The sequence below is a fragment of the Toxotes jaculatrix genome, chromosome 16 (assembly GCF_017976425.1).
Source record: "Toxotes jaculatrix isolate fToxJac2 chromosome 16, fToxJac2.pri, whole genome shotgun sequence".
Lineage (NCBI taxonomy): Eukaryota > Metazoa > Chordata > Actinopteri > Toxotidae > Toxotes > Toxotes jaculatrix.
Window position 1 is genome coordinate 21,494,702 of NC_054409.1, and position 24,131 is coordinate 21,518,832.

General features: G+C 41.3%; 1 protein-coding gene across 3 annotated transcripts in view; it reads right to left on the reverse strand.

Moving 5' to 3' along the window:
• col5a1 (procollagen, type V, alpha 1) overlaps window positions 1-24,131 on the reverse strand; it is a 69,055-nt gene that overhangs the window by 42,823 nt on the left and 2,101 nt on the right. For all 3 annotated transcript variants that reach the window (XM_041058272.1, XM_041058270.1, XM_041058269.1), the window contains exons 2-4: window positions 9,980-10,147; window positions 4,199-4,412; window positions 3,637-3,799 (exon numbers count right to left, since the gene is read on the reverse strand). In XM_041058272.1, coding sequence (XP_040914206.1) covers window positions 3,637-3,799; window positions 4,199-4,412; window positions 9,980-10,147 — 545 coding nt within the window. The remainder of the gene's footprint in view (window positions 1-3,636; window positions 3,800-4,198; window positions 4,413-9,979; window positions 10,148-24,131) is intronic.

Consider the following 24,131-nt stretch of genomic DNA (forward strand, 5'->3'; position numbering starts at 1 on the left):
CTCTGGTTGCACCATGGGAGCCCCACAACTCGCTTCATCCCGGCCCTATTAAAGGCCACCCAACCCTTTACACTGCTCCCCTTACTCTTATCATACTGCCTTTACTCCCCCACTCATTCCATCACTAATCCTTTATTTCAGCATATATAACCTCAGTCCTCTCCTTCTCAAGCCCATCACTCTTTTCTTACCTATCCTCCCCAACTTATCACCCACTAACCCACACACATGCATGTCCGCCTCCCCCTCTTGTTCAGGCAGGGGACAGCCTATCAGCGGCTACCAAGGAAACCTCTGGATGATGTCATGTGGTATGGCTGCTGTTCCAAGACTGACATCAGTGGGAAGAGAGCTCCTCATTCTTTCCAGAGTACGACCCAAAGGTTTTGGCTCCCCTACCTGAACCTACTGCTCCAGCTTCCCCGCTCCTTCGCAACCTCTCTATCCTCGACACCAAAACCTCCTTCTTATCCACTCTGCTCCAACTCTCTAATATGCCACATTTTTGTCTTTCTGTGACACAAACGACACTATATGATGGCCCACGTTCATACTGAATGAGGATACTTTCGCTCTGCTTTGGCTGAGACAATAGAGGCCCAGACAAGAACTGCTGTGTTTGCACGGCTCCACCTTGGCCACTTTGATTCACTCGAGGTCCCCTGTGGATTACCTCTGAATGAGGCCAAGTGGTTCATCTGTCCTGTGTGTTCCCTCAGACTGACCACAGCCATTTATTTCACTGAACTCCACTTAGAACCAGAGGATGGGCATTAAATTATCTCTGGTTTTTCTTGGCACACTCACTGGGAAACAATAGTGAACAGGGAAATCAGGGGACACATTCTGCAGATGGACTGTGTCAAACAGGCCCTACTTTCTGAACAACACAGATTAAAATACACTGAAAATTCAAACATGCTCTAAACATCCAGAGGCCTGCAGTCGTGAAGCAAACCAACATTGCTAGAAGTCATTAGCTGGACTTTCCAAAAGATAATGACTCTTAATGATGGATTTTAACAAGTGCATTACAGTCATTATAAAGAAGTAATTGCTATTTCATTTGCAACAGATGAGCATTGATTACCAGGTAAAATACCTGTCTCCTTCCATAATCACCACTCTAATTACATTCATAATCTTTACTGGCGCAAGCCACAGTACTCTTATGCAAGCAACTAAGGAAAAAAAAAAGAAAACACAGCAGTACTTATAGAGGGTAGACGCTCTCTCTGTGACCACAAAAACCATGTCAGAAACCAAACCACAAACCACCTCAGCATACGCTAAGTACTACTTTTCTCCTGACTGCTGTATGTAAAGAAAAGATACAGGCTGCTATAGAACTTGACAGGCAGATAAAAAAAAAAACACCATTCAAAGATTCAAAGACTCAAACTCAGATTATTTCGGCACTGCCTGTAACTGTGTTTTTTAATTCATTTTAACACCAAGTATCTCCTTTTTAAGGAAACTCCTTTCTGAATTTTCTTCCTTAAGAAGCACCAGACGTCTCAAGGAGAAGTTGGGAGATATCAAATTAGTGCTGTCAAAAACAGCTCTCTCAAACCGATCGTTCAAAAAGGCTTTCGCTCAGTCTTATTATTTCCCCCTTTACATGCTGTTTTTCTAAAGAGATTGACTGGAAATTGAAGGCTCTTGAGTCAACTGAATTAATTGGTCTGCTGGTGAAATCAAATATGTTTTTTTGTGTTTTCCTGCTCTTGGTGGTAACTTACTCTGTCAAAAGTCAACACAGTATTAGGCTAAACTACAGAGGGGAGAAGGGAGTAAGGGGAGGAGAGAGGAGTGCAGGCTGAGCATAATTTGGAAACTATGTGGCATATTTTCCATTTTCTGCACGCACTGGAGCCTGTCCTGTCTCCCAACTGGCAGACACACAGCAGGAGGGCTTTAAACATCTCTCACAAAATATCCGTCTGTTCCCACGGTAACCATTGGACTGTTACCACGGCTCTGATAGCTAGGTAAGGCTTAAATTGCTCCAGTATCACCACAATCTCATGATGAGTACGCAATAGGCAACGATGAAATTAGAGCAGAACCAGAACTGTGCCAGCCAAATGCACTAACATCCATTAGGTGTAGGGGGAAATTATAGCTTTAACACATATATACACAAACACACACCAAAAACATCTGTATCTATGCCTCATTAAATAGTTCAAGCCAACGAATTTCACTAGAAATGTGAGCAAAAGTGTGATATAAATGGAAAAAGATGAAATATAGAAACCTGGTCTTAGTTGAAAGGCTATGATCAGTGGTTTTGAATGAGGGTAAGAAGTGAGGTTTTGGTTTTATATCCCCATACAGCTACGTAGACTAACATTAGGAATTATAAGGGGGGGAGTGATGTCATATTTCTTTCTTTTTGTCTGTTCTCACTGAGCAGCAGAGAGGTTAAAGGTCAGCTGGCTCAGCATCAGTCACATCAGTCAGCCTCTGTTACTAATTATTATTGAGGGCCTCAGCCTCACAGACTAATCCCCCTTTAAACAAGCAAAACTCTGACGGGACAAAGACAACACTATTCCTTGTGCCTTGTGCCTCTCTGTGTGCATTTTGTGGGTGTCCCTCACAGAGGTCATGTTTAAGAGCCACAAATATCCACACAAAAGCTTGTTATAGGCACTATCCAAACTAATTCCAATTCTTCACACTAGGTTAAAAACAAACAAAAAGTATTTTATGTTATGATGCACATCAGGTACCTCCGGGTATTATAAACCCCAAACGGCTTCCTGTCACTTGTCAGATTAGCATTAATCTTTCATCTCCTGCCACAAAGCTTTTATACACATACAAAGCAGAGAAAGGAAAAGGTAACTGATGAAAACCTGTCATTGGCTCCTGCCATTGGCAACAAAAATGTTGCACCCAATTCAGACAAGGAATCCAAAAATTGACACCACAAACTGAAATACAACAGTTTTGTGAGGCAAAAGTTTAAAACAGTAACAACAGATGCAGCACAGCTGGAAACAGAATATAATTCCAGAACATGAAGTTCTTTTGTGGAAGATGTGGAATATCTGGCACCTTAAATTAAATTTGATTTGCAATTTCGTGCATGTGTGTGAGTGGGTGGCGGAGGCTGGGGAATCAGATGCTGGGGGCTCTGCAAGCTAAATCCACACATCTATTGAGGATGTGGCCACTACCACAATCCATACTCTGTGCGCCATGACATTCAGAATGGGGGTTGGGGATGATCATCATTTGCACCACAGCCACATGTGTCTGTACTGTAGTTATAATGAAGAAGCTTTTATCTCATTTGCTTTAGGACTTTAAATCAAAGTCAAGTTGGCCTGAGAGAGTGCTATGCTGACTTGTTTAGTACAGCCTTGAAAATAGCATACAATTAGAAACGCAAAAATGCATCAGTCGTCAAACCTATAAACCAGTTCCCTCATCCCACTTTGGCACAGTCATATTCACACTGAATCAAATGAACACAGCTGATTGGAAAGCCAGTGTGAATGTGGCAAAAATGTCAGCAAGCATTGCGCCTTCACACAAAGAGCCCTAAATGGTCCAGTAATTAAATATACCAAAGAATAACACCAATAACAACATGTAGATTAAGATCTACAGTGCAATGCCTACCTCAAAGACTTCTTCATCAAGTATTCTAGTTCCAAACACTATAATTCCTTTGGTATCAATGATGGGGTTGGGGCTCCGGAGCAGCTTCTGGGTGGTCTTCTTTTTACAGTCCAGAATGAGGGTGATGGTCTGCTTGTGCACACTGATGGCCACTCGATGCCACCTAGAAAGTGACATGCAGTTAATTCACACACTTACCGGGTTACATGCTGCTCACTTACACTCTACAAACAGACTAAGGTCCCCTTTGTGTTTGGTTCATCCCATTTTGTTTTCCCAAGTAAAAAAGAACCTCATTTTACTCTTTATTTCGTTCCACATTAAGTGTAAGGGATTAAATGTACAATATCACAACTGGACACTGACATGGTTGCATGTTGAAAACAAATCTATTGCAGAGGGTACACCTGGTTCAGGTGCTACTCTAGAGATGCAACATAGATCACTTAATCAAAGCCTAACACATGCACCTGGACTCTGATTAGAGGGGAAGATGCATAAACAGAAAACAGTCTGATACTCCTTGATAGATGTTCAACAAGCCAACAACTAGTGAACCTACTTTCCATCAGCTAGGTTGACTCCTCTGAAGAGGGGGTAGTCCTCGGGGCTGGGTTTGCCTGAGTGGTCCTCGTACAGGAACACGGGAGAGCGTCCCACTTCCAGTCCAAGCTGCTGGATGCCCTGTTCGTTGTACACAGACAACAGGAAGGACTGGCTGCCCTTCTTGGGCTTCACTGTGGCCAAGATGGAAAAGTCCTCCGGGAACACATCACCTGGCAGGACGGATGGCGGATTGGACAGAGAGAGAGAAAAGTTTTTGGAGAGTTATAAGTAGAAGTAACCATTCATCATCATAAGAGGAATGAAATACTACTACAATGTTTGTGTTCAGGATGTTGTAATCGTATTATTATTTTAGGAGACAGACAGCGCTCTTCGGTGTCAAGAGGGAGTATAAAAGTTATTATTGTTACTTCTGATGGAAAGAAACGTTAAAAAAACAGACAAAGATAATTTAGATTGGAGGAACTGGGATGGCTTTGAGCACCAAAAGGAAATGGTTTGCGGAGTGCCCAAAATGTAACAGGATAGGATTAATCTGAAATGGATAAAGGCCGGCAAGAGGAAAAAATAAAAGTTAGAAGCAGAAGTGCAAAGTGGGAGCATTTCCAGCGCAGCACAGGATGAGAAGCATAATGACAAAAGCATGTGATCCGGGGAGACTTTGTCAAATTGCCCTTCAAACCCCTCCCCTCCACTTCTCGCTGCTCCCACAGCTGATCGATCTAACAGACCCTGAGATGCTCCAGCACAGGGTTGGAGAAGAGGAAATAAGAGTGAACATTTTTTTACAGGAGACAGAATGGAAATGGAAATACCAATAATAATTTGGTACTGAAACACATAAAAGGTGCAGAAACAGACATTAAAAAAAAGACGTGTTTTCCTCCATCTGCATGGTTCCACTGTGCAGTCTCAACTATTTCCTCCATTTTGCTAAAGCGTGCAGCACATCTGTCAGACAGACTCCCTTAGTGGGGTGTTCTCAGGACCCCAGAAAGAGGGCGGACTTTCCAACCATCCAAGGAGACTGCTGCTTGCTAATGTAGAGGTCAGACTACACTTGAGGCAAGCACAGCTTCCGGATCTTTCAGTTTGGAAAAAAAAAAAAAAACAGAGGCAATCTGACTATATTAAAACGACTATTGTTATGAGAAACCAGCTATCTGGATTATGTTTAACAGTAGCAAAGAAACCACTTGGATTCCAGTAGCAATTTCTTGCTGTTCAATATGTGCAGAGCAGAGATTTCCAGACGGCCGGAAAAGGGAGGCAGGGTTTATGGCTGCAGTGGTTTTGTAGCCTTCAAACCCCCCTACTTTGCCATAGGAGACAGGCTGGAAAATGCAGAATTGGAGTGACTATGGTTTAGGTGGCCAATCAGAAGCTGTGGAGGAAGAAGACGCCTCACAGGGAATGTGGTGTGGAAACCTGAGGTTCAGAAGAGATAGTGGAAAAGGAAAGAAAGGAGAAGAAAAGAAAAAGAAAAAGATGTTTGCCACCATCATCCATTCACTTTTTTCTTTCTTCTTTTCACTGTCTTTCTCTCAGTCAGCATCTGGGTGTCTGTTCGCCTTCCTGCCCTGTCTTCCTGCCTTCTCTATCATTCCTTCATTAATACCAGGCACCAAATCACATCATGCGGAGAGCACATGCCTTGGCAGTGTGCTCCCTCAGGAATTCTGCTTGGCATCATATGAGAAACATTGCTTTAATTGACAGATGCGTCGACAGGACGGTGAAAGGCAGAGAGCAGGAGAGACAGAACATAAGAAAGAGGGAGACAAGACAGACAACCCTTCAAAAACCCTTCTTGCATGGAGGAGTTTGGTGAGGAAGACAGATACATGATAACCTTGGCAGGCAGAATTTGAAATGAAGTGTTACTGTAGGATGCAGAAAAAAGGAAGGTGGGAAATACCAAAGAAAAGAAACCAGATGAGGGAGCATTTGTCACTACATCCGGTTGCACATGAGCCACGTCTGTCCCAGAGACAATGACTCAGCGCTGGCTCAGGACCGGCTGTTTGTGTGGAGGTCAAGGGTCAGATGAGGGGAGTGTGGGAGAAGCAAACGAATGAGAATGACTAATTTTCAAATTTAAAGTAGTGTTTTTGGAGGGCAAGAGCTGGGACCAAAATTAAACTGTCTCTGAATTTTAAGTAGCGTTTACACAGCAAGCTTTCTCATTTGTGGATTCATGTTTATGCACTGTGTCTGTCCTCCCTGCCATCAGTACAAGGACTGAGATGCCCCGTGAGAATCACCAGCGCAATGCCGAGAAGAGAACAATGAAAGACAGTGGTTAACAAAAGTAGAAAACTGAGGACAAGTGAGGGAAAAAAAATAAAAATGTCACCCTTCCTCCTCAGTCTCTCCTCAGGACCTTATAACAAAGTCGAAGGTGGTGGTCGGTGGGGGGGTCGTTCTGAAAAGCTCAGGTTTCTCTGGAATGTGTCTCTCAACCTGCTACTTCAGGCCACCAGATGAGAGATAACTCATTCCTCATTTAGTGTGTGTGTGTGTGTGTGCGTGTGGACATGGTGGGAATGGAAAGGCTGTGGTGCCAGGGAGTTTACACTGGCAGCACCGACATCAGTTTCAGACTGAAAAGCTCTGGGGAAATCAGAGACTCAAAGACAAGTCCAAACATCTCAACCAGACATTCAGGCACAATCCATCATTTTCCTCCTGATTAAATAACCCAATTATGGTTGCTAAATAGCTAAATATTAAGTAAGTGTTTAATGTAAAGGAGGCAGAGAGTGGTTTACCAGCCTCTCCCTTATCTACCAAAACTTTCAGAGGAACCCCTCAAAAGTCAGGGAGGGAGGGGCAGTATCCTCCCTACCGTCTGTCAGTGTGCATACAAGCAGGTAAATGGGGTAGAAAGTCTTGCGTCCCGTAATTGGTCATTCAGTCAACACGGTGTCCAAATTCCTCCTTCTGTATAAGACAAGCAACATTCCAGGGGGATTGCACATTGGTGCAGAGAAGTGTACCTGTCTGCTGGTGTGCAAAAAAAAAAAAAAAAAGAGAGAGACGTAGACAAAGGATAGAGAGGTAGATGGATGTAAAATTGCATACAGGTGAGTGACCCTGAGTGTAAATGCCTCTGATGGAGAGGTGGATCCAGGATAACAGTGTTTGCAGTTCAAGACCCAAATAACATCATGGGACTAACGAGCCTGTAATGTAATAACAGTCTGAGATATAAATATGATTCGTTCTGTCCAAAAGTGTGTTTTTCACTCAGATTGTGTGCAAAAAACAGAGACTTTTAGAAAACATCAATAAGAGAAGAGCTACTTATCATCTATAATCCACCTCTCATATGTTATTACTTCTGCTTCCATTGAACTGTCATTCAACTTGGCTTCACCTCACTTTGCTAAATGGTGATAGGATATGATTCAGGGGTATTAAATTGCATATCACATACAAATTAAATTATACTATACTATACACTACTACATACTACTATAGTGAATATTGCCTAAAGCTTTATGAAGTTAATAGATAATGTCACTCCTGAGACATGTTACAAACAACATGCTGAGCTGGATGCAGACAGTCAGTCAGTGGAGGTAAACATGGGAAGTGTGTGGCATTAAAGATGTTAAAGAAGTTAAAAATTCATTGCCCTGTTTCTTCACTGCTCATTCACATAATAAAAGGTAAATAAAGGACTCCTCTGTTTTCAGTGCCTCGGTCGTTTCAAATGAATCATCCCTTCCACATGTTTGCCTAATGATTGCATGTCTGCACTTGCTCTTTTCCAACACATCATCACAGACTGTCTGTGGTTGTGGGGTCACGGGCCAGTGTGTTCTCAATCAGAGCTACTGTGGTTTTTATTACCAAGATTATAATCATAACAGAACCAGCTTGTTTACATGCCTTTGTTTTCTATATGTGATGTTTTTTTTTCATCTTTGGGAGGAAGGGTGCTGTGTTGATAATTCAGGCTTCAACTGTACCTCCAGGCTTTGGGCCAAAGTCATAACTCAGTAGCAAATTCAGTCAAAGGGAAAAAAGAGATGGATAAAATGATCTCACAAGTTCAGCTGCCTTCTGGAATATATTAGCTGTACATTCTCTTAATGTTGAGGCGAGAGGGGGACCACATCACAGATACTTATACTAGCTTTTAAAGCCTTCAGGCCACAGGCAGCTAGTTATTCTGTTTGCACCTTAAGAGTACGTGGTGCCTGTTGTGAACTCCTCCAAGTTGGTTTGTTTTATGTAGACTGTTATTTTGGATGATCCAGAGTAGCATGTGTGTAATTATAGAATGTGTATCTAAACAGAGACTCTCATGGGCTCTGCTGTCATAGAGCTTCAAAGTGAGCAGTATTTGCTTGATTGGAGAGCATGATGGGGCTTGCAGGCCACAGGAGCCCTGTGGCTCTACTTTAAGCCCCAAAGAAGAGCCATGACATGGATCAAAGGTCCACTAAGGCCAGTGCAACGTCTGAGAAGACCGTGAATGGGGCTGTCATCCAATCTAAGCTTTGTGGAAGCTTAGCTCACAGGAAGGGTTATTATTTCTCCCTCTTTTTCTGCATGTAGACCGCATCACTGTTCTATTTTGCTTTGTGTATCTTTAAGCTGCAGAGAAACCAGTCACAATTTTAGAAATTGTCTGGTTTTGAATTTGGTTTTGGTTTTGAATTTCCGTACTGTTTAGGGAAAAAAGAGAAAGTATGGGAAAAAAAGAGAGATGGGAGCGTTGCATGTCTCACCAGGCAGAGTTTAGATGAAATACAGAGAGAAAGAGCACTGCGAGGCAGCAGCAGTCTAGAAGAAATGATAGAGGGAAAAATTATGGCGCTTGAGGGAAAATAAAGAGAGAAGGAGGGAGAAAAGTGAGGAAACACTGCCGGAGAGGGATGAGAGAGAGGAAAGTACTACTGCAGTGCACCATGGAGCAGTAACCCAAAGCCACGTCAGCACAAAAGAACAAGGCAAAAGTGGAACCCCAGACTTCCCTCCCCTCTACCACCCCTATTTTCACTGCTTTTTCACTGTCCAGCTCCTCCTACAACATCAAATATTACAGGGCTGGATCTCTTACGTGTCTGGTGTGTGTTTTCAGCAGGGAAATTAGCATTCATTATCTTTATTTCTTCAACATTTTAATGTGTGTGACTAAGCAACAGGACTAACTCGCTTACTAAAAGTGTCCAGATGTGCTCGACACCTCTGACGTCTTTACAGGAACATGGGGTTACAGTAAAAGATGTAGACATACTGTATATGTTTCGGTGAGGGGTAAACAGAGGAGTGAAAGATAAAACACATGCAGGGGTAAGCATACCCTGCATAAAATCCCATGAACTAAAGATAGAGTTGACATAACTAATCAAGTTATAGGAGCCAATAAAACTTCCACCTGGAGGGGAAAGAGAGGAACTAGACTAGCTGGGGAAAAAAAATACAAATTGCTTTCCAGCCATGTTTAAATGTTTTAGCCCCAGTTTACTATGAGGTGGGGTACAAAGTCATAAAGCTGACCAGATGGCACGACTGTGTACCAGAGACAACTTTTAAGATAACTTCAAGATCTTGGAAGAGCCACAACATCTGTAGTCTTTAAACTGACGTGTAGTCTGGAAAAATGAAATCAAAATTGGATTTAAATGGCTTTGAGGCTTTCAGCTGCTTTGTTTGATGTCCAAAGAGAAAAATTAAAAAGAGATACTGTGAGAGGCGAAACGAGATGATGGTACTAGTACTTGGAGGTACAGAGACACAATGTGCCGAGTCAGATACTCACCTGGATACAGCTGTTTGGTGGGGGCGCTGAGCTGGGCGTCTTTGGAAACTCTGTAAGCCACATCGGGTCCTTGTGTTGACCTCCTATGTGAGCAGAAACCCGTTGTTTTTGTAACACCCTCAGGTAAACTGTGAAAATCTAAAATCTTCAAGAGGTCTGCTGGTTCCGCTGCAGAGAAAAGAGAGAGACACGTCGAGAAAAAAGGTTAGATTTTTTTTTTTTTAAAAGTGGACTGACAAAGTACACAAATCGTCAACATTTGTACAAACTCCATCATACACGTGGCTAAATTTAAAGTTCATATAAAAATATTGCTTTTACAATGCACCTGTAGACACAGAGCAGTCCAGAATTTCTGCATATTAAATAAGCCTTGATTATGGCCGATTCTTTTGCCATTCCCTCCGGTCTCCCTCTGTCTTTTGCTGACTCAGAGGAACCAGTTACTCAGCAGGCAACTTTAGTGTTGTGGTTCAGAGAAGATTTCTGTTATCCATTTAGGCGCTAAACAGAGATGTGCCCATTTATAGATCACCATGATCATGGGTTACAGCTGCAGCAAAACCCATCCTTCCATCCTTTTCCCTGCAATGCTAAATCTACCGCTGCCTCCCCTTGGCCACAACCGTGCAATTAGCACACTTTCAGGCCGGTCGTCCCGGCTGTAACCAGGCCACCACAGAAGTACACTGGGTCAGAACAATGTGACATGGGGTTTGACCCTGGACCGCACCCGCACATGCCAAAACCACCCAGGACAAACAGCTGTTCCTGCAGCCAGATGCACACATAGCACACTACACAATGACACACATTAGCATCCAGAAAAGGACACTGGGTCATGTCTATAGAGACGGTCACATAAGGACAGGGGCTGTCAGGGTGCTTTAGAGGAGGGCAAACACTAAAATGAGGAAGCAGACTAAACAGAGGACAACAGAAGGATTTTATGACACAGGACTTCAAGAAATAAAACAAAGACAAAAGCAGGCATGCTGCAGTATTCTCCTGGATGCGTTTTTGTGCTGTTCTGTGAATGTGGGGCGTCAAAGGCAACTCCTCAGCCAAGTATAAAAGCCTGCATACACACCCACACGCAGGTACAGCAGCCCGAGTGTCAGGCTACAAAGACCACACAAAACGTTCAGAAAAAAAGCAAAAACCTTCAACAGCCCCATCCATCTGAGAGAGGAAGGGGGAGCTGGGAAAGACGACTGGCCAGAGCAAAAAAAAAAGTGTTTGTGCATTCTGTGTTGCCCTGCAACAACCTCCAGCTGGATGTCATTACACATGACTCACACGCAGCACAGATCAATTAAAAAAAAAAAAAAAAAAATCAACCTTCTCAAACAGAGGCCTCCATTTAAGAACACTTAAGCTGCACGTGTTCATCTACAGCTGTACAGTGACTGAGAAAAAAAAAAAACTTCCTCCACATCAGCTGAAGCTGAATTGCATGTTGCATACATTAACTTATTATCAAAAAGATAAACACTCCGCTAATGAAAGCTTACTGGGAGTATTTAAAACCAAGAATCACTCAAGAGTAACCAAGTTCTTTGTATTTACAAACCATCTACCTGATAACAAATACAAAATACATCCAATAAAAACATCAGTTTGCAGCACAGACTTCAGACATGGAGTAACGTGACGCCATTACTCAACAAATGAAGACATAAACACACTTTCTAACAGTTTATACTTGTTTATACACAAATATTACATCAGCAGTCTGGAATAAGTCTGCGTAGGGCAGTTCGAGTAGAAAATATGTGATCTGAGTCAGATAAATGTGGTGTGAGGTGACTCCTGGTCAGGGTGTTCTCATCTCATCTCATCTCACTCTTTCTATCTCTCTCCTACTGAGCCAGCTCACTCTTGCTGTTACAAAGGAAGTCAATTATCCAGTCCTTAACTCTCTAAATGTATTTCTAATGTGGAACCCTGCAGGATATAACACCGCTTCGAGAGCATGTTAGGCAGAGGCATGGGGATTTATAATAGCAGTTCATCTGAGGGAAGAAGCACCACACCCAACTGTCTCAAAAGCCACCTAGTCCGGCCCTTAAGCATGTCGAAAAGATAACTACATTCATATTCCTGGATGACAGAGCCTCTAAGCAGGCGAAGGGTCTAAACAAAGAGACGGCTTTGTCTGTCATCAACTCATAATGAAGAGACAGACAGAAACTCAGCCACAAGCCAGAAAACGTCTATCATTCACCAGGATGACAGAGGTTCATTTAATGAGCTCGTCACTGAGAGCACAGCAACAGCGTAGTAATATGTCAGACTGTCAGGGTGATGGGAAATGTAGTTCTCATACAAATGCCCTGATTGGTCTGCCATTAATCAAAATCTGTGCTCTACATTGTTGTCACTCACTGGTCTACAAGTGGAAGACTGTAAGAGCTGATCATAAGAAATGAAAAAATGTGATGCACATATTGAAAATCTCTGAGCTGGCTGCACTGGTGGCTTAGCAACCGAGGCATCCAGGGGCCTGAAAGTCTACAATAAACCTCTGAAAAGTTCAGTAAATGTTTATTCTTCACAGTCAGCAGCACGAAGCACAAAGATAAAGCACTGCAGGAACTCTGCAGGATGATGTGTTCAAATGATTACACAACACCAATTAGACACTATGATTCTGAAATGAGGGGTTCAAGGCATTATGGATAGCAGGTAGATTCATTCATCAAACCCGCAACAAAAACCCCTGAACGCCTCAGTTATTTCTGTCAAACTTTATTATAATTTGGTCTGTTTGGATGATGCTGGTTCAGAGATATGGTATAATTATTAGGAAGTCATCTGGACCTATTCTAATGTAGAAGACAATAACACCTTGCATTTTAATCTCGTCTTTGTAGAGCACCTTGTTTAGCTGTTGCTTTATAAATAAATTTGTATAACCTTTAAGAAAATTATGCAGGGTGTTTTTCAGAAAAAAAAAATTAACTTGCAGTCTAGAGCTTGCTACATGTGGTTTAAAGGTTTAATTAATCTATTGCATAACTTTAGCATCTGTATCAGCATCTGTATTCATGTCAGAAACTTCTGTGAGGATTTTCAGTAGTCGAAATAAGCAAAACATTACAGCTAGAGCTTCCTTAAAGTCATGATCGGTTTGTGTGGGACAGACACAGGCAGCTACTGTCTCTCAGCCCCTAATATAACAGCGGTAAATAACACATAAAGTGGCACAGAGAGCATTTTCATTTAATGTCATTTTTAACAAGAACCATGGTTGACCAAAGGCAAAACTCACCGTTTTTGCCCTTTTCTCAGACAACCACAAGTGTTCCCTGTAAAATCCACAGCAGTCTGCTCTGACACTACACTAATTCCCTCTAACCTGCCAACATCCAGCAGCACATTATCCCTCTGGAGATAAATCAATTGATCACTGAAGGTTGCACAGAAAGAGTCCATACAAGGACTGGAATGGAAATAACTGTCATGCGGTTAATAAGCGACCACTGTCTAAGCTTATATGTGGTCAGATTAAACTCAAGCTACAGTACTAAGGTCTTCTATTAATGGTTGATCACGTACATGAGGAGTTAGTCTGTGATTCTCAGACCGTTATAACCAACCAGCCACAGCATCCCTTTTCCACCTCCTCTTAATTCATCTTTGTGCAGCCTCTTCCTACCACATACAGTCACCTTATATGGACACAAGCTTGCATATGCCCTGCTGCTAGAGACTGGCGGTGACAGGTACAAAGCCTCACTTCAAATCTTCATATAATCAAGCTAAAGACTTATATCTCTCCCTGTTATACTCATACAGTTGTTAGGGTACTTCATAATCACCTGTCTAAACACAGAAACAAACAGTGACTACCAGCAAACTACTGTTTCCAACAAGCCACAGCAATTTTATTAGTTTATAGATGACAACAACACACAAACAGTGATAATTGATTCAAAGAAGTCCGTTTGAGCTACAGCAGCCTACACTCACAGTGCATCATAACAATATGGATGTCACAAAAACAATAACAACATCCTAAATAACAGCCAACTCAGCGCCACAAGGGGAGAAGGAAAAGGGGGAAATCTGTAAGGAGATTCCAGTCGATGCTAAGTGTGTCACGACCCCTGCCGAGGAGTGTTGCTTTAACTAATCCACACTGACACAAACTAATCCCATCAAGATCAGCAGCTTTTTTGGAAAGGAAACAATTGTCACCAGGATGCCCCTCATTCCATACCTATTAACCACTCTTTCCCTCCATCCATCAGTCTGTTCTCTTTCTCATTTCCATTTTTCATTTTCCTTTTTACGCCTGTGAAATCTGTTGTACTCGTTTTAATTCATCCAAGTTTTTCGTGTACGTATGTAAAAGTGACTATAGGGCCTCTTCTTAGCTTAGATGAGGCAGGTGGAGACGGCCAATTAGCAGCTTACAGGGAAAAGAGGAGGAAAGTGAAGGGATAGCATAAAGTATCTTTTCCCAGGCACCAACAACAAAACAACAGATCGAAAATCCCTCTGAGACACGTCTTTTCCAATAAAACAATGATTCATCTGATGCAAAAAGCAAAAAATAAATAAATAAATAATAACAACTGAGCCATTTCTCAGTGATCAAGGCAAACAGACACGTACTTCAGAGAGTAACAAACACAAACATCATCAACTCTATTTCCCTCCCTCTCTGACATATTCTCACACACCTTCATTCATGGATTTCTGTCACCGGCAGTCGACCTTCCAGGGGAAGCTGTCCTGACCACATCCAAAGCCACAGGTATGGGTCTAAGTCGCACCTTGTTAAGCTGAGATGTTTACCCACTTAACATGGCAGTTCCCTCGAGAGACCAACACCTCTGACACAAGATGCTAAAAATACTTTTCCCTCCAACCACCGCCCCTCACATCCTAGAGGCAGGTTCTCCACACATACACAGAAACTGTTTATATGACACGGTCTTGTGTACATTTGAACACCGCCGGTCTTTCGTCCCTCTTCTGTTGCTTTAACTGCCACAAAAAAAGCAAAGCTGTAAATACAGAGAATCCTTTAAGCTTCAGAACTTCAGCTCTCTTTAGATGCTTTTTTATGTGCAAATAAAAAAAAATCTTTCCTCTAATTTTATCCATATATTACCTCCATGAACACACTGAAGCACTGTAAGCAATACTTCCATCATCCAAAGGGCCCCTGCTATCCACAGTACTAGAATGGCACTACCTCCACAAAAGCAAAAAAGGAAAGGAAAGTGATAAAAAAAAAAAAATCTTGGATCCACACAAAATTTTTTGGGTTCTTCCCTGGCCCATGTCCCATCCTTCCACCAGGTTTGGTGCAAATCAGCTCAGTATTTTTTTGCATAATCCTTCTGACAATTAAACAAATGAACCTACAAACAAACCATAAAGAGACAAGGTGGAGGTAACAGTTACAAGATAATGCAAACAAGGATACAACTTGTTAATGGACGATTAAAAAATAAGGGATCTGGCCTGAAGTGTAAAAATTATTTAATAATGCAACATGTAGGATTCTCTCATCTTATCTTAGTTGATGAAAACTGAAAAAGTCCAACTTGTCATCTTGTCCTCAAACTGTTCACAGCTCAAACTTGTTTCTTGCTCTGAAATGTTCATGTTCATGTTCAACATTTACAAACTCTATGAAAGATAAACTCTTAGATGGACTGAAGTATCCACTTCTACTCCCTCAGTTTGGGTTTTCCCAAACCATGTGCACAATGGAAGCTTGTGGGTGTAATGTATGAATTAGTAATCAAAGTGCTATATCTTTGATGTGATGTGATAAAAGAGGAGCGGTTACCTTTGTTTTAGGCCTTTTACAAGCTTGTTGCTCAGACACGGGTTGGATGAGGTTACAGCATAGTAAAGGATCATGAATGTATAAAAGTATATAGTAAAAGGGTGAATTATTTTTAAAAGTTTGATGAAACATACCACATTACAGGCGACTGTTACAGAGAAAAGTGGGCATGATGTGGATTTAAGCATCTCCCCCTCCCTATCTCACTACACTTTCTTTCCACCTTTTTTCTCTCTTTCTCTGAACAGTAGCTTGAGTGCCAGATTCATAATCCTGCTTTCGGCTCAGTGCCAAGACTGTGGTGGATCCCATTCCCCTAACCTATCCATCTACCCTGTATTTCCACAGATGCACACATACATATACACACATGCTCTGTAACAACACTTAGTGACTCCAGACGGCACCATTTCATTTGACAGGAGGAGGGGTGCCAGACCAGTGAATAAGGGCTTTTTCATGGGGGGGGGGGGGGGGGGGGATTAACATTCTTCCCGCTTTCACTGCCCCCTATCCTCCTCCTCTAGCCCTTCCTGAAGTGAGGCCTGACTCTCCAGGCACATGCTTGACCTGGCGCTGAGGACAAGGAGTAATTAGCAGCCATAAAGAGTACCCTGCCTCTCTTGGAAGCGAGCACAGCCGAAAACAATAATGTCCAATGAGAGACTTCCCCCTCCTAGAGCGCATCACAGACAGGGAGGGTGTAAGACTTTTGCTTTTTTTTTTTTTTTTTTAATTTCACCTGATTCTGTTATAAAACTTTAACTAAAGGCAACGTGAAGCTGGAGCCTCACTGCGAATACAGCAGGTTGCAATTAGAGCCCTGACTTTAATTACTTAAAGCGAGACTATGTAACTTTTAAAAGAATGAAGACATTCTTCTTCCAAATTAAAAGTGGAATTCATAAGCAATAAAAAGTACTCGTTTTCAATTCAGTGCACTCAGTGGTTTTGCAGCCAGAGCCAGTATGACCAGTACCTCATGCTGGGTAATGTTATCTAATGTTAACAAACTATAGGTTGGTATTACTGTGTAACCGACTCTTCTCTAGATGTACAGTAGCCACTGTTCAGCAAAAGTAACAAATGCTTGCTTTAAAGCGTAAAACATCAGGATGGTTTCACCCAGGAAATTGTTCAGCTGAGATGGGAAGGCCCCTGGATCTGAACACAAGGCCTAAAAAACATGAATGCTCATTAAATACATGGCGTTTGAGAAAAAGTTTCTTTCTCCCTTTAAGCTAAATGTATTATCTCATACTTTCTCTTACGTTTGTAGGCAGGAAACCTGGATTAAAACACAAATATGGCAAAAGCAGCAAGGTATCATGTCAAGAAATACAAAAAAAAAACTAAGACACACATCCATCAACACTGACTTTAAGTTGTTGAGTCGGGGTTTCATGTGACCAGACCTGGGAATCATACTGCAGGTATTAAGCTTGCCAGATTGAGCACATTACATACACTGCATGGAGACGCAGTGAGACAACACACACCACTGCAGACATGCAACACATGAGTAAACGGATGCAAGCACAAGCCTGAATGAGATGTCAGTTAGCTAGGCAGCAAGCAATCACACACACCTCCACACCGCAGCTTAATTAAATCTACTGACAGCTTAACCACTGTCAGAGAGATTTCTTGGCAATCACACTTCCTCTACACGCTTCGCAGTGAGGCTCAGACTAAGGTGCAAGTCGCACCAACATGTACATGACACTGTACTCCACGACCACAGCTATAAACACATACAAATGATAATGTCACATGCTGTGATGGCTGTAAGTATGTTATATACTTGTAAACCGCTGCAAAATCCTACCAGGGGATAGGTAGTATGACAGATAAATCATATTTATGACAAAAAACATGAATATGTTTTTGTTAATAATGATAACATTTTTTTATGTTAAAAATACTAAGATTCATGTGCAATCCCAGCTCCCCGAGAGTATGAATCCATGATAGGAGATGATGTAAAGTGAGATTAAGAATTGACACATACTCCCTCTTAAAAATGAAAAGCTGAATTTATAAAAGCAGTAAAACACACTCTTGCTCAGCTCAGTGCACACGGAGGTTTTGCTGCTTACGTCTTACTCGGTCTGATACGTCCAGTAGCTACTGGCAGCTAATGTTAGCTAACATTTGTAAACACCATCATCATAGATGTTCCTGATAACAAGTCATTTCATTCACATGCTAAGCTATTTGCATTAGCTTTAGCAATCATCGTGTCGTTAGCAGCATTGCCAAAAGCTGCACGTGAAAGCAGCAGTAGGAAGGAAGAGGCAAAAGAAGAAATGAAAAGAGCATAATCTTTGTGTTTATACACTTAATGCCTTCATTTCCCTGGTGATGATCAGCTCATTCTGATGTTCATCATCCTACTACTCAAAGATTAATCTAATCGAAAAATGGCAGGAAACAGAGAAATGGCAAGCAGTCAGAGGAAAAGTCATGCAGACTGGCTCACAAATCCATCCAGAACCTGCAGACATAGTTCTGCATATCCACACCTACGCACACACAGATGTACTGTCTCTCTCACACACACACAAGAACACAAGCACACGGACCTGAAAGATTATCCAGAGAACAGAGTTTTTCTGACCACAGCTTCTCCTGTGTACTCTGAGGCTCAGTTCTTTAGCCGGACTCTTATTGCTTTAACAGGGGGAATACCAGATGGTTTACTTCACTGTCTCCATGCTGCAGCTCGCAGCGGTGAAGATAAATCACTGTCTGCCGTCCACCACAGACAAAGATGGAAAAACTGAGTCAAGATTCCACGGTGCACCTCTGAATGCTCATTTTACACCAAGAAACTACAGGAATGGCACTTTATAGGCATGTGTGAGCGTCGTTATCTCTGTCTTTATCTCTTCTTCCACTCTTTGTGGCCTTGTCTTTCTTTTTTTTTTGCATCATTCAGCTTTAATGTCTAACCTCTATTAGCAACTGTCTTTTTTTTTTTATCTTTTCCCATATTGAAGGCTTTTCCTCATTCTGTCTGTCCCACAGCAGATATGGTTTTGATGGTTGACTGTTCAGAAATTTCTGATAAAAGAGGGCCCTGCAGCACTGACATTACGAACCCATTTCCTCTAAATCAGCCTCACAGATAACCGTTATTCCTGCGCCAACACACCTACTCAAAATAATAACTGAATCTAATAAATACAAAATCCTACAATAATGCAGCTTCTGCCTTTGTTAAGGACTATCAAACCAAAGTGGCACATTTCCCAACACTTCACTGAGGTGTTGGGCCTCTTAGCTAATGAGAGGAATCAATTTATGAAAATGTGCAATGTTTTCTCACATTAGTGACCCATAAACAACATTTGCAAAGAAATATTCCAGTCCACATAATCAACATATGGACACCAATATACAGCAAATAAACACAACATTTATGACGTAGTCATGCATCAAAAGCAGCATCATTTCGAGATGCATATGGACTATTATGTTAGGAGTGTCCGAAGGGAAATGAAATCACAGAGAAAGGCTGGACAAAGTTTAAAAGAAAAAAAAAGTAATGGCAGAGCTTCACTGAGGCATGGGGAGAGTGACAAAACACAAAAATGGAAAAAAACATAAGGAAGGTTATGTTCTTGTGACAGCGATAACACACGCTGTAACTGTAGCCTGGGGTAGGGAAAGCTTGCCATCTCAAATAATGCCAAATAATCTGCCTGAGTTGCAGTGACAGCCAAGTCGACCATCAATCCATCTCCTCCTGACACTTTAACCGGTGTCGTACTTGAGCAACATCAGCCCTGTGGGTGAACAGAAGTTACTGAGGAAGTAAATTGCCTGACTGACAGTAGGCTACTTTACATGAGTCAAAATCAAAATCAGCGACCGACTCCATGTCCCAGGTTAAGTGAAATGTTTTTGCAAAATGGAAAAAAAATAAAATAAATAAATTATTAAGTTTGTTTTGCCAATTGTGTCTCATGAGGAATCCTAGTAACTGCCTGGATTATGTTTCCTGGCAACAATTTTTTTTGGTTCTTTTCAGTGTGTAACCAGGACCACAGTCTTTCACTAAATTTTTCCAAGCGCTGTATGTAAACATAGTCAAAACAAAGTTATATCACGCTTTAATTGCTATGACATTGTATTGTAAGAGTTGATATTGTCGAGAAAACTAAAATACGTTGTTCAGTGCCAATATTTTGCGACTTGTAAAACACAATAATTAACAACATTTCCTCCTTATGTTGACAGAAAATGTAATCCAGACTTACATTTTTGACACAATAAATTTACTGATGGGAATAAGTACTAATACTAATGTAACGTCCAGCAGAAAGCACTGCTCGAACACTTATTTCAGCTGGCACCGAGTGGTTTCTTCATTTGTCTAGCACATTTCCTTTAACTTGCTTCAGCACATGCTAGTGTTTGTGGTCAAACTGGTTCTTTGTTGCAACAAAACCAAATGAATTAAGCTGGCTTAATTACAAAATATAGCTTTAATGCTGCCTTTCCATTCCAGCTCTTACTTATTTCATCACCTAATAAAGTAAAAAATAGAATACATCTGACTGCAGTGAAGTTCCTGGAGTGACCAGAAACCATTGTATTTCCCCTAGTAGGAAAAAAAATGCTTACACTCAGTATTTCTTCTGCCCAGGCTGTGGCTAAGCTCCGGCTGGGGAAGGGGGAATGGGGTTGGAAAGGATGAGTCATACATTGCTTTCCATGCTCAATGATTATAATACCCCATTACAGAGAAACGCACTGTTTCCCAGCTCAAGTGAATGCTCAGCTTGTGAGCCTGGACCAGACTTAACTTTTCACTCTGCCGTGCACTACGCACAAAGCATACTGTTAAAAATCAACTACAGGAGTGGGAGTTGCATCATGAGGTAGCACATCCAACTTTTACATCAGTGATGTGTCCGTGTTGACATTTAAAACACCGCTGCCTCCATTTTGTTCCTTTTTGTCTGTCAGGGAATAAAGAACACATCGTCCCTTGTAATTCTGAAGCTGAAATGATCCATCTTTGTTTGATTGTCACAGGCAGACACTAGATTTGGGCAAGAAACACTTTTAGAGAAAATGTCCCCTGTGTCAGACGATATACTGTCCAGGATATGGGAAATAATGCACTATTTGTGCTGTACAAAGGATCTCATTAACTCTGACACGGGGTCAAAAGCTTGTCCTGCATATTTTGTTTTATCTCCCATGTTGTTATCAGACATTAGAGCTGATTTACAGAGTCCTTTCCACAAAGCCTGCATTTACAGGCTGAAGTGGCACATGCAGTTGCAGGGTCACTGCTTCTCTCCACAGTCCAGCTCACTCAGATTCCTTCCTCAGCGCCATGGCAATAGGCACACACAAGAAGCCACTCTTTCTTCCCGCCACTTATCTGACTGAGCTGGATCTGACCTCAGGACTGCAACTTAAAGGTGATTAAGAAACAACCCACTGAAATCCCACAGAAAAATTACCGCTACATATCTGACTGAAAGATAATTACCGATGGGAGTGAGTGACGGCAGTGTCTCTTGACTATAAAAGCCTCATAGCTGCCATGTGTGGTATCGCAAAGGCACATCTGTGTCTGCCTCTCACCTTGAACAGCCTGCATTAGTTTGAGAGTAACGTTACTCTGCATTAGGGTAACATTTTTGACAGATCTTGGCAAAAACTGATCTATATGACTAACAACAATAATAATAATGACAAATAATAACAAGAGGGAGAACAATAAAAAAGCATTGTCCTTTCATTCAGTCTCTTAAACAGTTATGACATTAACAAAATGAAAAAGAACTTAGTTCAACAGCCTCCTTCAGGGCAAACAGCTGTTAACATCCTGTAAAATCCACAAGTAAAACACAGGAAGTTCACTAAGTTCCATAAGAATTCAATCACTTCTATAAGCTTTTATAATTGGCCTCATGGAGAACTTTATACACAGTGACAAAAAGGCAAAATTGACTAAGCCATATAAATTCCTTTTGAAAAAGAGTCCAGATATAAGGAGACTGCAAATGAAAAACGGCTGTGGAACAGCTGTATTCGACCTTTAACCTTGTCATAAAGTTTGCTGACTTACACAAAAAGAACCTTTTAATGACCCTGGATGTGTATGTGCAAACCTGGCTGAAACGCAGGGCACACTGCTATTATTTTTACAAACTCAGCTATAAGGCTGCAGATGTTATTCGATTAGGAATTTTCTCTAAAACCGGCCCAGAATGGTGTATTTTCTTTAGAAAAATGCAACAGTATTTTTTTTCACGGTCCCCTGTTCCACCAAGAATGGGAAGAAAACATCTGGAAGACATTTTTTCTGGCTTTTTAGAAGGCTTAGCAGACAGCACAATGGAACTTATCGAATCCAGATGTGAAGGCGCTCAGTGAAACAGTGAGGCCTTCTTCTGTTTATCCCTTTAGAACGTACATAAGGATAAAACAAATATCAGTTCCTATTATGTAGCATAATTCTTGAATCATGACCCTATTTCCTGATTGCTTAGCATACCAGCTAGTCTATTCATTTCTGTTGTCTATTACCATCAGCGACTTTGGCCAAAATCCATCCTTGTTTTCATTTGCACAAAGTATTCAAAGAATGTTTTTTCAGTATTTTTGATGACTACAGCACTCTGCACAAGTAGGTTCTGGTCTTGTGTGAACGTTTGTTATGGACAAAGACCATCCAAAAAAACTTTTGGTTAATTAGTGACAACAAACCGCTGTGAAAAGAAGCAAAACAAATTTTCTAAGACCTGTGAAAAGAGTCCATTGATCGAGGAAACTAAGGAGAAAATCAACTCAGCAGAAACATAAAGGAAAACTTTTGGAGTAGAAGGCAGATTGGGTCTACGGCAGATATGCTGATCGTAAAATTACAAAACAACTGATGTCCCACACTGGGAAGCCAGGGCCTTCTGTTACATTTAAGTGGCTGTTATTCAGTCAGACACCTGAAAATGCCTACTAGCTGGAGGCTTTACAGACAAAATGCATTCATTAATTAAATCATTTTGAATTCAAACGCTGCATCCCAGGATAAAAAAGGTTAATGGGGATTGTTTAGAAAAACAGGATCCAAAAAACTGACATTTGTTGCAGAGATTCAGAAAAATGTATGACTACAAACTCGTTATCTTTCTCTTTGACCTCCAAGAGTCAGAGGAGAGTTTACTGACACAAGGAGCAGCAGAGCTTCAACAGCAAGAATTCCTTTCTTCAGGCAATGAAACTGTAAACCTGACAGCAGAGGCAATCTGAAAGTCCTGACCTTCACCTTTGCACTGTGACCCCTCTTCTCATTCTTAACCCCGGTGTCTTATGGGGCCTTCTGTTATTACCACTTTTCACATATGTTTAAAATGAGGTTTCCTCATTAATGCCAAGTCAAGATGACCTCCCTGAAAAACTGGGGACTGTGACTTCACTCGCTCTGTCTAATAAAAAGCGAGACTTACATTCAATGTGCTGAACCTCTGTGACCTCATGTTGCTGTGAGCTAGAAACAATTTGGTAATGTGCAAAAAAAAAAACACTTGTAGAATATGCAATATTTAAGGCATGTCTTCATTCTTTGTCCTTCTACTACTAGGTTTATCAGCGGCTAAAATACTTTTTTACAATACGAACTGCTGTTCCATGACAACTTTGAATAATCAATAACGTTGAGGGTCAAATAACTGTAATGTGAAAGGACTGACTCATAGTGGCAAAACCACAGCAAGCTATCATCACAGTCTGCACAGTTAGCCTCAGCTTTACTTAGCATTTTAGCATCCAAAACAGAGCTAAATATTTACCTTGCATTCACTACCACTGCAAATTAACGCTAACGTTGCTAAATTTCTGCTGGATGTGTAATGGTCTAAAACTCAAAGACCAAACATGGATTTTATGTAGCTCATCTATGTGATTTAAATGAGCATCTGAAATATTAATAAAATGCATTAAATTATTTTTACTGTATACCCCTCATAAATATTTCTGTGAAATCTGTTTTTATGCAAGCGTATCGTGTACAGAGTTGACAGCTTCCACCACTGATGGTGTGTCTGGGCAGGCTGCTGCAAGCCTTCAGATGAATGTATATCAAGGTCCTCCCTGAGGCTAAGAGGTCACCTGGTTTGGGTCAAGATGAATCTTTCACTGCTGACAAACTGACTAATTGCCTGTAATAACCATTTGTCTACAATGACGGGGAGGATACATGCAAATAAAAATGCAATAATTTGACAATAATCCAACACTAATGTGGATATTAATGCAAAAACTGAATCTAATACAATGAGATTTAATGTTTACCTGAAATTATGAGAAAAAAGAAGT